General features: G+C 51.3%; 1 protein-coding gene across 1 annotated transcript in view; it reads right to left on the bottom strand.

Moving 5' to 3' along the window:
- EYA2 (EYA transcriptional coactivator and phosphatase 2) overlaps positions 1–15748 on the bottom strand; it is a 251791-nt gene that overhangs the window by 33134 nt on the left and 202909 nt on the right. The window contains exon 10 of the mRNA XM_046678181.1: positions 13761–13850. Within this exon, the coding sequence (XP_046534137.1) occupies positions 13761–13850 (90 nt within the window). The remainder of the gene's footprint in view (positions 1–13760; positions 13851–15748) is intronic.

Here is a 15748-nt window from a genome sequence, read left to right as displayed (position 1 = left end):
GGGGCCTGCTCCCTGGGAGGGAACCCGGGCCATCTTTCTTGTGTTGTCTAAATGTTTAACTTATCTGAAGAGCACTCAAGAGGCCGCGGGCCGTATTGCATTAATGGCCGGTTGGGCAGGACGCCTTGGAGAGCAGCTCGGCGCTGACACGCTGAAATATTATTCTCCCTGATAGCTCCTGCAGAACCGTAAATCAGAGGTTTAGCAATCAGGCCTGCATGTCAGGCACGCAGCCACGGCCTGCCCAGGTTCCAGCCACTTCTGAGTCCCTCCAGAAAGATCCTTCCCAAAGCTCCGGCAGTGCTGAATCGCTCCCGCCCCGGCCCCCCCGCCCGCCTGGCCACTCCTGAATCGTGCCGGGAATAGCTTCTGCCAAAACCGCCAGGTTAATCTAGCTTCTTACGAAGGACTCTCTTCTCCCATCCACTCTGCTGATCCGTGTTCCTTCTCTGCTTCACAGTCCATCTCAAGACTGTATCTTCCGTGAAGGAGAAATGTCTTGGCTTAGAAGTCAGCTTGGCCTGGGATCCAATCTCCATACTACTCTCACTAGCCCTCTGACCCTGGGAGAGTGGCCTCTCTGGACCTCAGCTTCCTCATCTGTAAAAGAGAGATTGCAAAAATCTCCCTTGCAGGTTGCTGCGAGATTTCAGTGAGAAAACGCATGTGTGATGCCCAGCATGGGTAAGAGCTCAGGACACATGAGTGCTGGGCCAGTTAACCTCTCTGTGCCTCAGTTTCCCATCTCTAAAATGGGGACACGGAGCAGCATTTCCCCGCTGTGGCTGCTGTCAGGGTTAAACGAACAAGCGCGGACAAGCCCTCCGGTCGCTGTCTGGCGCTGTGAGCATGCGGGACGTGCCAGCGGTTGCCGTGACTGTTCATTATTCCCATCTCTGACCTCCACTCAGCTCCATCCACGGCCCATGTCCTTCTTTCCAGAAACGTGTTCAGATCTCTGTATATTGCTCTGTTCACCTTCAGGGTGGGGAGAGGGGGCGCTGTCGTGGTTCAGCGTGGTTTTTGTGGTTGGTTGTCCGATTTTGTTTGGCACGAACAACGTGAAGATGATGTGCCGATGCACGGAGAGCTCTCACGCTTTGTCACCTTCGTTTCCACCGGGGATCTCTCCTCCTCCTGCTGCCAGAACCTGCCTGTCCTCCTCCAGCCCTCCCTGCTCTCTCTCTCTCCCTTTGAACCCGCCATCCGCAGCACTGGATGAGTCTAGATGTCCTGCTTGAGTCTTCCTTCTCCAGCCAGATGGCAATCACTCTCCCTGGGAGAGGCGGCAGAGCACAGCGGATAAGCGCGAGGACTCTGGAGCCAGGCCAGCCCACGTCTGAATATTGCCACCGCCAACTGTGTGACTCTGGGCTGCTCACTTCACCTCTCTGTGCCTCACTTTCTTCACCTGTGAAATGGGTGTAATGGACTGAATGCTGTGTCTCCTCAAAATTCATATGTTGGAGCCCTAACCCCTGCTGTGGGTCTATTGGAGATGGGGCCTCTGAGGAAGTAATCAATAATTAAGGTTAACTAAGGTCATAAGGGTGGGGTCCTGTTCTTACAGGATTAGTGTCCTTATAAGAAGAGACAGCGGAGCTGGCTGCTCTCTCTGTCCCCTACCTCCACACCAAGTACAGGCACCGAGGGAAGGCCACGTGGAGAGCTAGCAGGAGGCGGCCTTCCACAAGCCAGGCACAGAGTCCTCACCAGAACCAAATGAGACGGCACCTCGATTGGGACCCCCAGTCTCCAGAACCGCAAGAAAATGAATTTCTGTTGTTTAAGTCACCCAGTCCGGGGTATTGTGTTATGGGAGCCCCACTGACTAAGACAGCGGGGATGGCCACAGTGACGATTAATCTGCCCACATGCGTAAACCCTCAGAAGAGTGCCTGGTCCCTGGTCAGTGCTCAGCAGACGTCAGCTATGATTACTGTTATCATCATCATCACTGAAAATGCAGGTCAAGTCTTACAAATTTAGGATTCTAGAGTCGCGCTGTCTGATAGAACTTTCTACAATGACTTAAATGTTCTGTTCTGTCCAATACGAGAGCCAGCAGCCACATGGGGCTACTTACCTTAAAATTAATGAAAATTAAACAGAATGAAAACTTGAGGCCTTCACTTGCACCAGCCATATTTCAAGTGCTCAGGAACCACATGTGGCTAGTGGCAGAACAGAACATTTACATCATTGCAGAAAATTCTATTGGATGGCACCGCTGGAGAGCACTGGCTTTCAAATGGTTTTGACTGTGATTTCAAATGGTTTTGACTGTTGCGTTCAGTAAAAATAGACTTTGTATCACATCGAGGTTTAAATTACTGAAACATAATTTATACCACTGAAACAATTTTTTAAACAATATTTGCCACTATTATTTGTGATGCACCCTATCATAGTCTATTTTATTCCTTATTCTTTAATTATTTAAGAAATTATGCTGGTCTTGACCCTTTCAGTGGGTCACAGTCTGCTGTTAGAAGAATGCTAGCGTTCCCCACCCAGGGCGAAGCAGGGTGAGGAAGAGAGGATGGGCGAGTACCAAGGCCGGGATGAGATATTTTCAACACCCGTCCTCATTTAGTCCCCACAGCTGCCCCGTGGATTGCCAGTGCCCTCCTTTCACAGAGGATGAAGCGGAGACCCAGCAAACTAAATACCTTGTTCAAGGTCTTAGAACTAAGAAGGAGTGGGGCTGGGATTTGAACGTGGGTCCGTTGGACCCCGAGTAGCATCTTCACTCTTTCCACAACACGGGGCTTCTCAGTGGAGGGCAGCCCCCAGGGCAGTGGTTCCCAGGTTTGTGGCCCTTCCTGTGGGACCTCCATGGATTGTGCCATAGAGGAGCCCCATGTTTGTTTCCTTCTCATTCATCTTTCAATCGACTCTCCTTTTCGAATGTTTAAAAACTGAGCACCATCCCCAGCAAGTATGACCTATGAAATCACTGGCTTAATGTGTCAGTCATTTCCCCCCCAAAACACTAGTAAGAAAAACCCATAAGTTCAACAATTTTTTTTGTATCCCAAGTAAAAGCAAGCAACATGACGCCCGGGTTGTGGCGTACAGCAGGAGATCCATCCATACTGGGCAGTGATCGACAGCTCTCAAGGGCCCAGTGCAGTGTTTCTCAATGGGGTGCCCCTGGCATTTGGGGTGTGACAAGGCAGTTCAGCACAGTCGATTATTTGGTGCCCCTGGTCCTGTCAGTCCGCTAAAAGTCAGCAGTTCTTCCCCTTCATACGACAATCAACATTTCCTCCCCTCCCATTTCCAAAGGCGTCCTCCCCCAGGATGGCACTGCCCTCGGGTCCAGTGAAACACACTGAACGATAACAAGGTTGCAAATATTGACGATGCCTGTTCTTCCAGAAGAAATGGGAAGACCCTCCATGCTCTCCCACAGATGGCATCATTCAGGAACAGGGCTGCTGGTGCACACGAGAGGTGGTGGGAGCTGTGCTCAGAGTTAAGGGATACCCCAGGGCAAACACGCCAGCCCAAACCATCCAGCAAAAGAGGAGAACGGGCCAGGGTCCAGGCGCCAGGCTGGGGTTGGAGAACGAGAGGCTAGGATCTGAAGAGGACAAAATGCAGTAAATGGAAAATGAGGTCGGTAAAAGAGGAGAGGAGGATTAGGTGCTGTGGCGCATTGCAGTTTCCCTTCAAACTCTCTTCTCCCCCTTCCATGGTCATAGAACTTTTATGAGGCTCATGACTGTCCAGTAGGACGACTACAATTCCCAGCCTCCTTTGCAGGAGGGCATGGCCATGGTGATTTTCTTTTTTCTGGCCAATGGGATATAAGTGCAAGTGTCGTATGGCAGCTCCGGGAAACACTCTTTAAGAGGTGTCTGAAAGAGAAAAGGCAGTTCCTCTTTGTCCCTTCCTCCCTTCTGCTCCCTGGAACTTAGATGTCACCCTGAGGTCAAGAAAGACACTCCAGGGCTGGTGGAGCCACATTTCTGGCAGGAACTGGTATCTTTCTCCTTCTTCAAGAAGAGCTCCCTGGAGTGCCTACTTCTGGAGTTTCACAACAAGAGAAATACATTGCAGTTTGCGCTGACCACTGTTAATCTCCTTTATCTCTAATAAAATCAAAGTTAAGGTCGGAGACTCCAGCAGGCAGTTGTTAGCACGTAAAGGTCAGAGGACGAGATCACCGACTGCCAATAATCGACAAAGATTTCCTGAGCTCCTACTCTGCCATCGACGTAGCAGAGAACACAGTGGACACATTCTCTGTCCTCATGGAACACACAGCTGGGGGAGGACATGCCTCACATAAATTATTGCAAACAGTTCATGAACTGGTTACAAGTGTGCAAAGTGCACCATACAAGTACGAGGTGTCCTGGGAGCAGATAACAGAGGAACCTGACCTTATTGGGGGACATCAGATAAGTCTTCCTGGGGAAGCGGCGCTGGTTCAGAGATGTGAAAGATGAAGAGGAATTGGCTAGATCTTGGAGTTCGAGAAAGAGGGGACAGGGAATGTACAGGAAGCGTGTTCTGGAAAGAGGGCTCGGGACGTGCAGAATCCCGTGGTAGGAGGGAGCATGGTGTGTTCAAGGGACTGAAAAAAGCCTAAGAGCCTAGTGGGTCTGGAGTGGGGTAAACAACAGAGAAAACAGTATGAAAAGAATCTGGAGAAGTAGTTGGGGCCAATCCGTGAATGTTTTATTTTTATTTTTCTGCTTGGCTATATCTTTTTCTCTTTTAAGACCACAGGGAAGCCATAGAAGAGCTTTAAGCCGAGAGTGACACATTCAGATTTTCCCTTCACCAAGACCACGGTGGCTACTGTGATGAGAACAGAACCGGTGCAAGCTGACCCCAACATTCATTTCCCCCTTTCTCTATAGTATCAGAATTTTCACTGGCATGTGACTGCCCAGAACAAGGACCACATTTCCCAGCTTTCTTTGCAGGAAAGTGCGGCCATGTGACTCAGCTCTGGCCAATGGGATGTAAGCAGAAGTTATAAATGCATCCTCTGGGTGGTGCCCTTGAATGCGCATGTGGTAGCTGCGGTGACGGACCGTGTGGTCAAGGGCAACAAGAGAGAAGGAACCTGGGCTTCCCGCTTCTTGGAAGAGCTGCCTTACTGGCCCCAGATGGCTCCCATTCAGATTCTCTCACGAGTGAGAAGTAAACTCTTATTTTGCTTAAACCATGGTTGTTTTGGTGAGCTTGGATCCTAATAAATATAGAACAGGGAGGAGTGGGAGCAGGGACATGTCGAGGAGACTGTAACAGAGCCCCCGCTGTTACCTTTCTTGGATGACAGAGGTAGCAAACGAGATGGGGAGAGGTGCACAGGGGCCGGGACCAGAGGCAAGTTGGGAGAAGGCTGCAGAAACTCAGGCAAGACAGGACGGCGCCAGGTACCTCAACCTGCTGCTGTGTGACTGCCTTCTGCTAGTTTGACTGATCTCACCCCTTGGGTTTACTGTCCCCGCCATCTCCCTCCTGGGACCAAACCGTTTGCCTCCCTCTCACTACTGCCCTCCCTGTGCCAGCCCCTGGACACCTTCTGCAGGGAGAGCACCCTCATCCACCTGCTCCTCCCGGGTTGACACTGGCAGCCTGCCCATTAAGGCGACAGAGAGTGAGGAGGTCCCCCTGAGGGTTCTGCTGCATCTTGCCTGCAAATTTTGTGTTCTTTTAAAACATACGAAGAACAGAGTGGAAGCTGGAGGGCGAGAGGTGCCCAAGACAGCTCTTGTCAACACACCTGCCGTTTTAACCGAGAGAACGGGAGATGCTACTATGCTCTTTAGGGTCCACACTTCATGTGATGACCAATCGCCTGGGAGCCTCAGCGGTGTGATGAGCCGATAATTAACACCCTGCAGCCGGACAGTCAGTTTCACTGGCTCTCTTTATTTTACATCCTTCTCCTTTTAGCTCCATATCCACTTATAACACTTTTGCCTGCAATCACCTTTGTTGAACTGCTTTTTCATGGCCAAACTGAGCATCCTCTTGCTAGAATTTGGAAACACACCTAATCCCACTCCCTAGAGCATCTCAGTCATTCAACATGGGCTCGATTTTTTATTTTTTTAATTTTAATTTCTTGATGAGGAAGATTGGCCTTGAGCTAACATCTGTGCCAATCTTCCTCTGTTTTGCATGTGGGACGCCGCCACAGCATGGCTTGACGAGCGGTGTGCAGGTCTGCACCCGGGATCCGAACCTGAAAACCCTGGGTGGCTGAAGTGGAGCATGAGAACTTAATCACCATGCCACTGAACCAGCCCCTTTTTATTTATTTTTAATCAAAGTTATAGTATGAATCTTGAAACATAGTTACCATATGAATCTTGAAACATAAATAATGAGTTCTCGTTTTAAAGATTTGCATTTTCTAAGAGCGCAGGCCCGGAGTCCAGCGAACCCAGGTTTGAGCCTTGGGCTTAATACTTACAGCTTCTGTGAACTTGGGCAAATCCCTTACCCTCCCTAAACTTCAGTTTCCTCATCTATAAAATGGGGGAAATAAAGAGGATTTACTGCACAGCACAGCACACAGATTCCTGGCACCTAGCAGGTGATTATTCTATATGCAAATAAGATAATGAAAATTATTATTAATAAAATAATACTAATAATGCTCAGCTAGATAGTGCTCACTATGTTCCAGGTGCTTTCTATATTAATTCATGTCATTCTCATAGTAATCTGACGAGCAGGTATTATGACTCCTATTTTGCAGATGAGGACACTGAGGCACAGAGAGATTAAGTAACTTACCTGAGGTCACACGGCAGGGATATGAACCCAGGCCATCTGGCCCCAGAGCTTTTGCTTGGACTATTCCCTCACATTGCCTCTGATAAAGGCCACTGGACAGGGGATGTTTGCAGCTCATCCTTTGGCTTTTTGTAGCCATCAAAGTCATTTCAAAAAGTATCTACAGCATGCTAGCTCTGTGCCAGGCACTTGGGCGGGCACCGAGTAGGACTGCTCTGTGCTTCCTGTGAAGCTGGCTGCACTGGGTTGACGGGTCTCCTCCTTTACTTGTCAACAAGGAAGGACCCACGGTCCCTGAAGCAGAGGGGGCCCAGGCAGAGCCGAAGGGGTCTGGGAACAAACCCCCAGGAGGCGCCTTCTCAGGCATGGATCTGGGCGTGGCCTCTGACTCCCACTTCTCAGGGCGTTTCTGCTCTGCGTCTCTGGGGGCGCAGGACAAACCGTGTCAACCCCGCAGGTCTGTGCCGCATGCCATGATCTCAGCTGCCGTGGCTGTGCGCTCACGACGAGCCTGGCGCCCTGCAGCATCAGCGCCAGTGATCCCGTCACGGCGAGGAGCCGGCCGCGGGCTAAGGGCTTTGCACACTTCGTCTCTGGTCTTAACACCAACCGATGAGATATATTTTAATCCCCATTTTACAGAAGAGGAAACTGAGGCCCAGAAGGTTTGCGTAACTTTGTGTAATGTCATCCAGCCAGTGGCAAAACCGGGTTTACGTCAAAGGCCGCCTGACTTCAAGCCTGTACCTGCTTCTTCGGGCGTTTTCTCTGCGGGAACATCGGGGTTCTCTGCCAACCTCACTTTTGCAGCCGCCTCACTCATTCCGGGGCGGAGGGAGGAAAGAGACGGCTCCCAGCCCTGGGCAGGCTGGGCCCGGCTTCAGCACAAAAGGCTCCTTGCGTGCCGACACCAGCCGCGGGCGCTAATGTGCCCAGCGGGGATGTGCCCGGGGGCGGGGGGACTGTCAGGACGCTGCTTTCTTTCCACTCCTGGCAACACGATGGAACCAGCTTCGGGGTGAGCTGTGCTCCGGCCTTCCCTGGTCACCCCCGGGGCACCTCGCCCTGGCCAGAGCTCTGAGTGCTGCCCTTCACTGCAGAAGTCCCCTCACAGAGGAGCTGGGTTCTAATTCAGCTCCAAGTGTACACTTTCTTTCGCCTTCCCTTGGTTTGCCAGGGTTACGGGGAGCTAGAAAGGGAAACCAAGCCGGTGCATCTCCCAGAGCTACAAGGCTTAATATTGGGCAGATTTTAACCCTAGAATAACAGGACCCTCTGGAAAAGGAGCAAGCTTCTGGATCCCACCCCCCTCTCCAGACACATATGCTTGAGCATGCGCACATACGTTGCATTCAACGTCAGGGGTTCACGCACCCCAAACAGACGGAGTGTGACCTGAGCAACTGCTCTCACACTGTAGATTCTGTCTCCAAGTCCCTGAAGTGCCCAGGTGGCACTTCTGAGACGCACTTCCCTCTGAGAAGGTGAGACAAGTTAATAAAAATGGATCTGTCTGCAGGAGGATTAACCACCTCTGTATTGTATGTTCCCCAAACATACCAGTCCATTTCCTCCCCTTCCCCTTTGCACGTTCTGTTCCCTGGCCCGGGAACACTCTTCTTCCATCTCTCCCATGCCTCCTCCCCAACCCCGAGCAGGTCCTCACTCTTTCTTTAATACCCAGCTAAAGCATCTCCTCCTCCTTGATGGGTCCCCCGTTCCCCCTCCTCCCAACCAGAAGGGTTACTTACTCACTTCCTACTTTGGGCTTCTGCTCAACAGCCTCGGGACTGCCCATCAGAGCCGTCCTAGTCACTGGTCCTATCACGATGTGTTACATGTGTGTCCCTTACCAGGAGCTGGGCTCCTCAAGGATGGGGGCCACACCTGGCTCATTTCTGTGACCAGAGCCCCTGGCACATAATAGATGGGCAACAAATGTTAAGAGGAGGAATAAAAGATGGAGGAACAAGACAGAAGAAAGAAGGAAGCCTAGGTGGACAGACAGAAGGAAGGAGGGAAGGACAGAGAGAGAGAGAAGGAAGGTAGAGGGACGAACGGAAAGAAGATGGAAAAATACATGGATGAGAAGATGGATGAATGGACAGTAGGATGAACGAGTGGGAAAGAAGAAAAATGGATGGAGGGATAGAACGCTGGCTGGATGGAAATGATGGACTGGCAATACAGGGGGATGGATGGAGGGAGGCAGGGATCAAAGGATGGATAAAGGAGGAAAGAACGGAACGGCAAAAAGAGGAAGGGGTGGGAGAGAAAGGGAGGAAAGGAAGGTAAGAGGAAAGAACAGATGGGGGGTTCTGGAAGACCGAGAGAGGACACTAAGATAGAAGTGGGTGGGGGAAGCAAGAAAGAGGGAAGACAGGAGAAGTGAGGGCGGGGCTTTCTCTAGCAGGAATCTGCCTTGCCTTCCCCATCGCCTCTCCCTGCAGGGGGCCATGTTGAACGAACGGCAGGTCCTCCTCTGCAGCACCCAGAGCCTGAGGTCACCCCCAAGGGGGCTGTGCTCCGGAGGGCGCTCAGCCCGCTCAGCCGGAATGGATGCTGCAGGGATGGAGGCCGCCGCGCTGGGTCTAGCACCGGCTTCGGCGGTGACTGCCTTGCCCGTAGAAGGCTGCAGGCTTCCCGCTTCACACGAAAGGGCTTTCAGAGCGTGCCGCTCAGCGAGCCCCAGGATGGTTCCCACGCCCCACAACCCAGCGACGTTTCTGATGACGCTCCCGCCAGCGCGGATTTTGCTGCAAAACAGGCAGCTCTTGCCCTGGGCACGCTGGCCGGGAGCAGGAGTGGTGGCTGTCGATGTTTCTGCCCCAACTCCAGCGATGGGCTGTGGCTCGGGGCAGGCTGCACACCACTGTCGACATCTTGGCCTTATCTCTGTTTTACACGTACTGTTACTGGATTATTGTAAAATCAGGGGTTGGGAAACCTAGTTTCACTTTTCTAATCCAGAGTAAGATAAATATCTAGCGATTTAAATTAAACGCTTTCCCGCGGACCGTGGATCCTGCCTTGCACAGTCCCAGTGGCACATGGAGCCACTGGCAGTGGGGCCCGTGTGCGGGCAGGTACCGGTGCCGGGCTCTGTGCTGACTGCTTTCCTCCATCTCCCACCATCAGGGCCGCCCTGGGAGGTAGGGGCTTTTCTCCTACCCATTTCACAGATGAGGGAAGGGAGGCTCAAGGAGATGGAGCGGCTTGCCCAGGTCACACAGCCAGGAGATGATGGAGCCGGGACTCAAAGGCGGGCTGAACTGATTAGAAGGCACTTGCCCGAAACTCAGGACCCACGGCCGAATCTCGGGAGACACCGCTGAACTCAGCGCCCACCTCGTCTCTGACTAGTTGGTACTGCTCCTGGGTTCTCTGTGAGCACTTCCCCCCAGGGGGTCTGGGGACCACTGATGGCAGCAGATACCTGCTTCCACCCTTGTGCCAGCTTTGGTCTGTTCTCCACCCAGCAGCCAGAGGGAGCCACCTAACCATAAGTCAGATCACCTGCCTCCCCTGCTCAAAACCTTCCGATGGCTTCTTGTCACCCTTAGAATATTATCTGAAGCCTTATGTCATTTGCCCCCTACCCCAAGGCTCTCCACAATCCTTCTTGCTCCTTCTGCTTCTGTTGCACTGGCCTCCTCCCTGTTCCTGGAACCGGCTAACTTTGACCATGCCTCAGGGCCTTTGCACTGCTGTTCTCTCTGTCTGGCACATTCTTCACCCAGATACCCACATGGCCCGCCCCCTCACCTCCTTCAGGTCTCTGCTCAGATGTCAGAGAAGCCTTACCTAGTTATACTGAGTAAAATAACCACCCCTGTGACTGTCCCCTCCCTGACTGCTGGTCTCCCTTCGGAGCACTTTATCTGATGTTATACATCCAGTTGGTTATGGTCTGCCTCCCCAGCTGGAGGATCAATGCCTTGAGGGCGGGAGTCTTGCTGTGTGTTTGTTGTCTGCCACCGAACCCGCAGCACTGGAGGAGGGCCTGGCAAATGGGACACACTCCATCCATCGCTCCTGGGGGCGGTACCCACCTCCTAACTTACAGATGGCACTGCTGGCTCAGAGCAGAAAGGGATCCAACTTTGCTCCCTAAAGCCGATCAGGCACGTAGGAGCCGGCGGGCCTCGCGCTGGACCCCTGCAGGCCACTGCTCCCTGGGGAGCCTCGGGAGGCTGCCCTTTAGATTCCTAGTGGGGCTCCCTGCTCCGGCAAGCAATGTGTTTTCACTTGTGCAAGTCTTAACTTCTCCATCGCGTAACATGGTTTCAATTCTGCCGAGGTGCCCCGGGGGCTTCTGGCACTAGGGACATTTTGGAAAACATTTAGAGAATAAAAACAAACTGGTTTCCCTCTGAGTAGGTCCAGCTGCTAATTAGGATCCTTCTGGAGGAGGTGCGACTTGGACTCCGGGGCCAGCGAGGAACCGCAGAGGGGGCGAGGTTTCGAAGACAGCGGCCTGAAACACACGCGGGGCCCGCGGAGCACCCGGCTCTGAGCCTTAGGGTCAACCAAGAGGTACAAAGTGCCAGCCACAGGTCTGGGTGTTTACTGCAGAGCAGCTCCAGCTCAGGCATCTGCCGGTCGATGTGGCATCTTCCCTGGCGTGTGGCAGACATCTCAGACCCTGTGTGCCCCCCGCAGACGGGTGGTCTCCCCCACTGCATTCCCGAGTCTTCTCTGTTTGGCCGTCTCAGAGAATGGCACCACCGGTCAGGCCAAGCCCAGGAGCCCCCTTGACTCCTCTCCCCCTCACTTCACGTCCAACCCATCAGCGACGCCTCTGGGTTCACGGCCATCCTGAAGCCACCTCTTCTCATCACCTGGACCCAACTCATGTTTCCTCCTTTGCTTGGATGACAGGAGCAGTCCCCTGCTGTTCTCCCTGAACCCCGCCCCCCGTCCACTCCTATTGCCCCTGCTCCACGCAGGAGCCAGAACGGTCTTTATAAAACATAAACAGATCACACGGCTGTTCCTCACCCTGTGGTTGCCCACGGCACTTAGAATAAACTCTGCTGTCTGTGACTCGTGTCTGGCCCACGCCTCCCCCTCAGGACTCATCTACCCAAGTCCCCCCATGCTTTCACTCACTCACTCTGGTCCCTGTGGCCTTCACACTAGTTCTTACCTCAGGGCCTTTGCACCTGCTGACCCCACCTCCCTAGATCTCCACCTGGCTAGCTCCTGTCATCATTCAGGCCTTGGCTCAAGTGTCGCCTCCTGGAGACGCCTTCCCTGATCCCCCATCGTACCCCCTCTCTCCCATCACTCACTGTCACACCTCATTGTTTTATTTTCTTCACATCCTTTCTCGTTCATGGATTTGTGTGGTTGCTTACTGGGGATTTAGGGTGAATCAGACAGTTTTGGTCCCTGTTTTCATAGAACTAACATTCTAAGAAGGAGACAGAGAAAAACTAAATCTACGCTGGACTTTTCAACTACAAGGGCCAATAATTTCCCCCCGAGTCTTGACTACATTAGGCTCCATAAATACTTGCTGAATTCAATTGCCATGTTTGTTTTGGTTTGCTTGTAAGTTCTCTCCCTCCGGCTTTCTCCCCCGTCTCTTTTTCCCTAAGATATGAGAGGTCATTGAAAAGGAAGGCTGCATATTGCTTTTGGCTGAAGAGACAGTCCCGGGCCTGATGCTGGTGGTGTTCTCCACCGCTCCAGAGCTCTCTTCTGTCATCGACAAGTTTCTCTGCACAGATCCTCTCTTTGAAACAGACCTTGGGCAGAGAACACCCACTGCATTTCCCAGATAGGAGGACTGAGGCCCAAATGGTTTGCCCACCTGGCCAGAACCCAAGACTGATCATTCCAGCAAGGATTTCCCTCCTCTAAAACTCTCGGACTACAGACCAGAAAGGAAAACCTGTCTCCTTTGCTGATGACAAATATTAGTAATGCTCTGGGCTAGCCAGGACACATTTAGAATTTATAGTCTTCATATTTCTACTTCACAGTCTAGTCCCCGGCAATTTCCTAGATTCTGAGAAAAAATATTCCTACTGGGAAAAATAGAATTGTTCTTTCACGTACAGTTTTATTGTAGGTTACCTTTATTTTTCAATCTGTTAAACCAATAATGTGAATGTAATTTACAAAGCCAGAAGATGCCCACATTAATCCTCTTATCAGCCAAAAACCCTTCACCTTGGAGAAAGCTGCTCTTTCATGAGAGGTAAGTAATGCATTGTATTTCTCTTTTTGCTTTGGCTACCAGGGAGCACAGAGATTAACTCTGAACTTAACTGCAGTAGTTGACCTGAGCTGAATTTTTTTTGGTATTGCGCCTTACCCGTCTCCATTATACCACTCTCTATTCCTTAGCTTTTGCTTTAATAGCTCTATTTTAAATATGTTTTCCATTTGAAATTCTTCCCAAATTTTTCTGACACAGGCTGGGCATAAACAAACGAATTAAATTTATTTCTGAAGCTGCTTTCCCCCTTTTCTCCATCTCCCTTGCCGCTGGCTTAGGGGCACAGGAGCAGATACTTTAAATAAGCGTAGTCCCTCTGCTGGCTCTCTCTCTTTGTAAAACATGTTTTCAGGAGAATGTAAATTGTTTTTAAAAGCTTCCATCCTGGCCCACCGCTAATTATTACTGACCCAGGAGGATCTGTACTAATTTGCCTTAATAAACTTATTAAACAGCAAATTTCAGGAGGAAGAAACGACACAGCCTTTATTGGATTAGTGAAGCTGCCAGTGGACATCGGCACTCGAGCAGAGCAAAGCCCGGTAAACACACGGGGAAGCCGGGGACGTGATCTGGTCGTGTGTTTCCAATCAACCGTCCCTGCCCACTGTTTTGTGCCTTCTTGGGGGTTGCTAGCGAAAGTTTCCAGCCTCCAAAGGAAGAAGGGCAAAAAGAAAAAAGAAAAGGCAGCATCTTTCCCCCCAAACCAGACGCCGGTGACCAAAGCCACGAATATGAAGCGAAACAAGCAATTGCAAACCTCCAGGTCATTGAAGAACAGGTGCGTGTCCGCGAGATTGAAGATCATTTCCTCCATCATCAGGCCGATGCGCACGGACGTCGTGGTGTCCTGGCAGGAAGAAGGGGGACAGGCTCATGCACGGGCAGCCACTGTCAGCTCGCCGCCCCTCCCGCCCGTCCCCCTCGGAAAGGCGGTTTTGGTCTTTCCGCATCTGCACGGCTCGCACCCCGCCCAGCACACGTATCCGTGTGGGTCAGCGTGGCCACGCTGCTCAGCCTCAGGTTTCACTTCCAGGTCTCCGTCATTTCCATCTACCCTCTTCAGTATCCAAACCTCCCCCTAAATGCCCCTGGAATTGCACCCATGTTCAGTGTTGCAGGGACCAGAAATGGCTGTAATAAAGGGGGGCCTCTGGGAAAGCGTGCTTTCGGGGAGGCCTGAGGATTCCAGAGAAAGCAGCATAAACACTATCAACTACTGGGAGAGGCGGATGTTGCTTCCCTCCTTACACAATCTCTCTGGGCACGCTACCTTACTTCTGGTATTTCAAAAATCACTCTTCTCCAACAAGGGGGGTTAACTATAAAAACAAACACACGAAGAATACCCACGAGGGTACATCCATACCAGGGAAAACTAGGCAGCCATTAAAAAAGTGTAAGTCATGCGAGAGCTACTGATAGGAAACTACTCTGGAGAAATACAGTATTAACTAGCAAAGCACGCTGCATCACAGCAGAACCTGTAAAGCACAACTGTGCCAGGAAAGGGGCTCTTCCCTCTCTTTTCTATATACGTGGTGTGACAGATGGCATTTCTCTTTGCCCATACTGAGGGCCCTTCCTGAAGAGCTTCTCTCTGTAGGAGGATGATACATACCAGGGGTTGCCAAACTACAGCCCATGGGCAAAATCTGGCCTGCTGCCTGTTTTTGTGTGGTTCACAAGCTAGGAATGATTTTTACTTTTTTTTTTTTTTTTTTTGCTGAGGAAGATTGGCCCTGAGCTAACATCTGTGCCAATCTTCCTCTATTTTGTATGTGGGAAGCCACCACAGCATGACTTGATGAGTGGTGTGTAGGTCTGTGCCTGGGATCCGAACCCACGAACATGGGGCCACCAAAGCGGAGGGCAAGATCTTAACTACCATGCCACCGGGCAGGCCCCAGTTTTTTACATTTTCTGATAGGGTATTGTCTACACCTCTTTTGTGCTTTGAAGGCAGAGGTGAGTAGTCGTGACAGAGACCATATGTCCCCCAAAGACTAAAATATTTACTGTCTAGCCCTTTGCAGAAGGTCTGCCGGCCCCAGGTGTACACCCTCCCTGTGGAACTCAGATGTGACCACGTGACATGCTTTGGCAGAGGATATCTGAGCAGAAGTTTATGTTTGTTTAAGAACCTGTGCGTGGTTCTTCCCGCTTCACAAGACTAAATGTTCAGGATAAAAGCTGTTTGGTGTGGGTTCCAGAGAACAGATGAGGTGGGTCAGAGCAGCAGACCACGACGGACATGTACCGTCCATGAGAAGTCGACAGGATTCTGGGGATGTTTGTTACTGCAGCCTCCCCTCAGCTATCCTGACTGATACACGTGGGAATTATGTAGCACAATGGTTCTCAACCGTGGGTGCACCCCGTGATGATTTCGGGAGCATTTAAAAATCCTCAGGCTCAGGCTGCATGGAGACTAATAAGCTCAGAATTGCTAAGGGTGGGGGTCCATGCATCAGGAATGTTTAAAGCTCCCTGTGATTTCAATGTGCAGCCAAGCTTAAGACCCACTGGTCTAAAGGGATATATAACACAATAAGATTCCTGGTTAAAACATTTATTCAGTGCTTTTGCTGTACCACTTTATAAATATTAACTCATTTAATTCCCACAGAGCACTTTGGGGTGAGCACTATTGTTTTCCCAACTTACAGATGAGGAAGCTGAGGCTCGAGAAGCTTAGGTAGCTGGCTCAGGGACACCAGCTAGTGAGCACTGGGATTTGAACCCAAG

This window comes from Equus quagga, chromosome 12, assembly GCF_021613505.1.
Source record: "Equus quagga isolate Etosha38 chromosome 12, UCLA_HA_Equagga_1.0, whole genome shotgun sequence".
In the NCBI taxonomy this organism is placed as follows: Eukaryota; Metazoa; Chordata; class Mammalia; order Perissodactyla; family Equidae; genus Equus; species Equus quagga.
The sequence above is the reverse complement of the archived record's forward strand: the minus strand, read 5'-3'. Positions and strand labels throughout refer to the sequence as shown.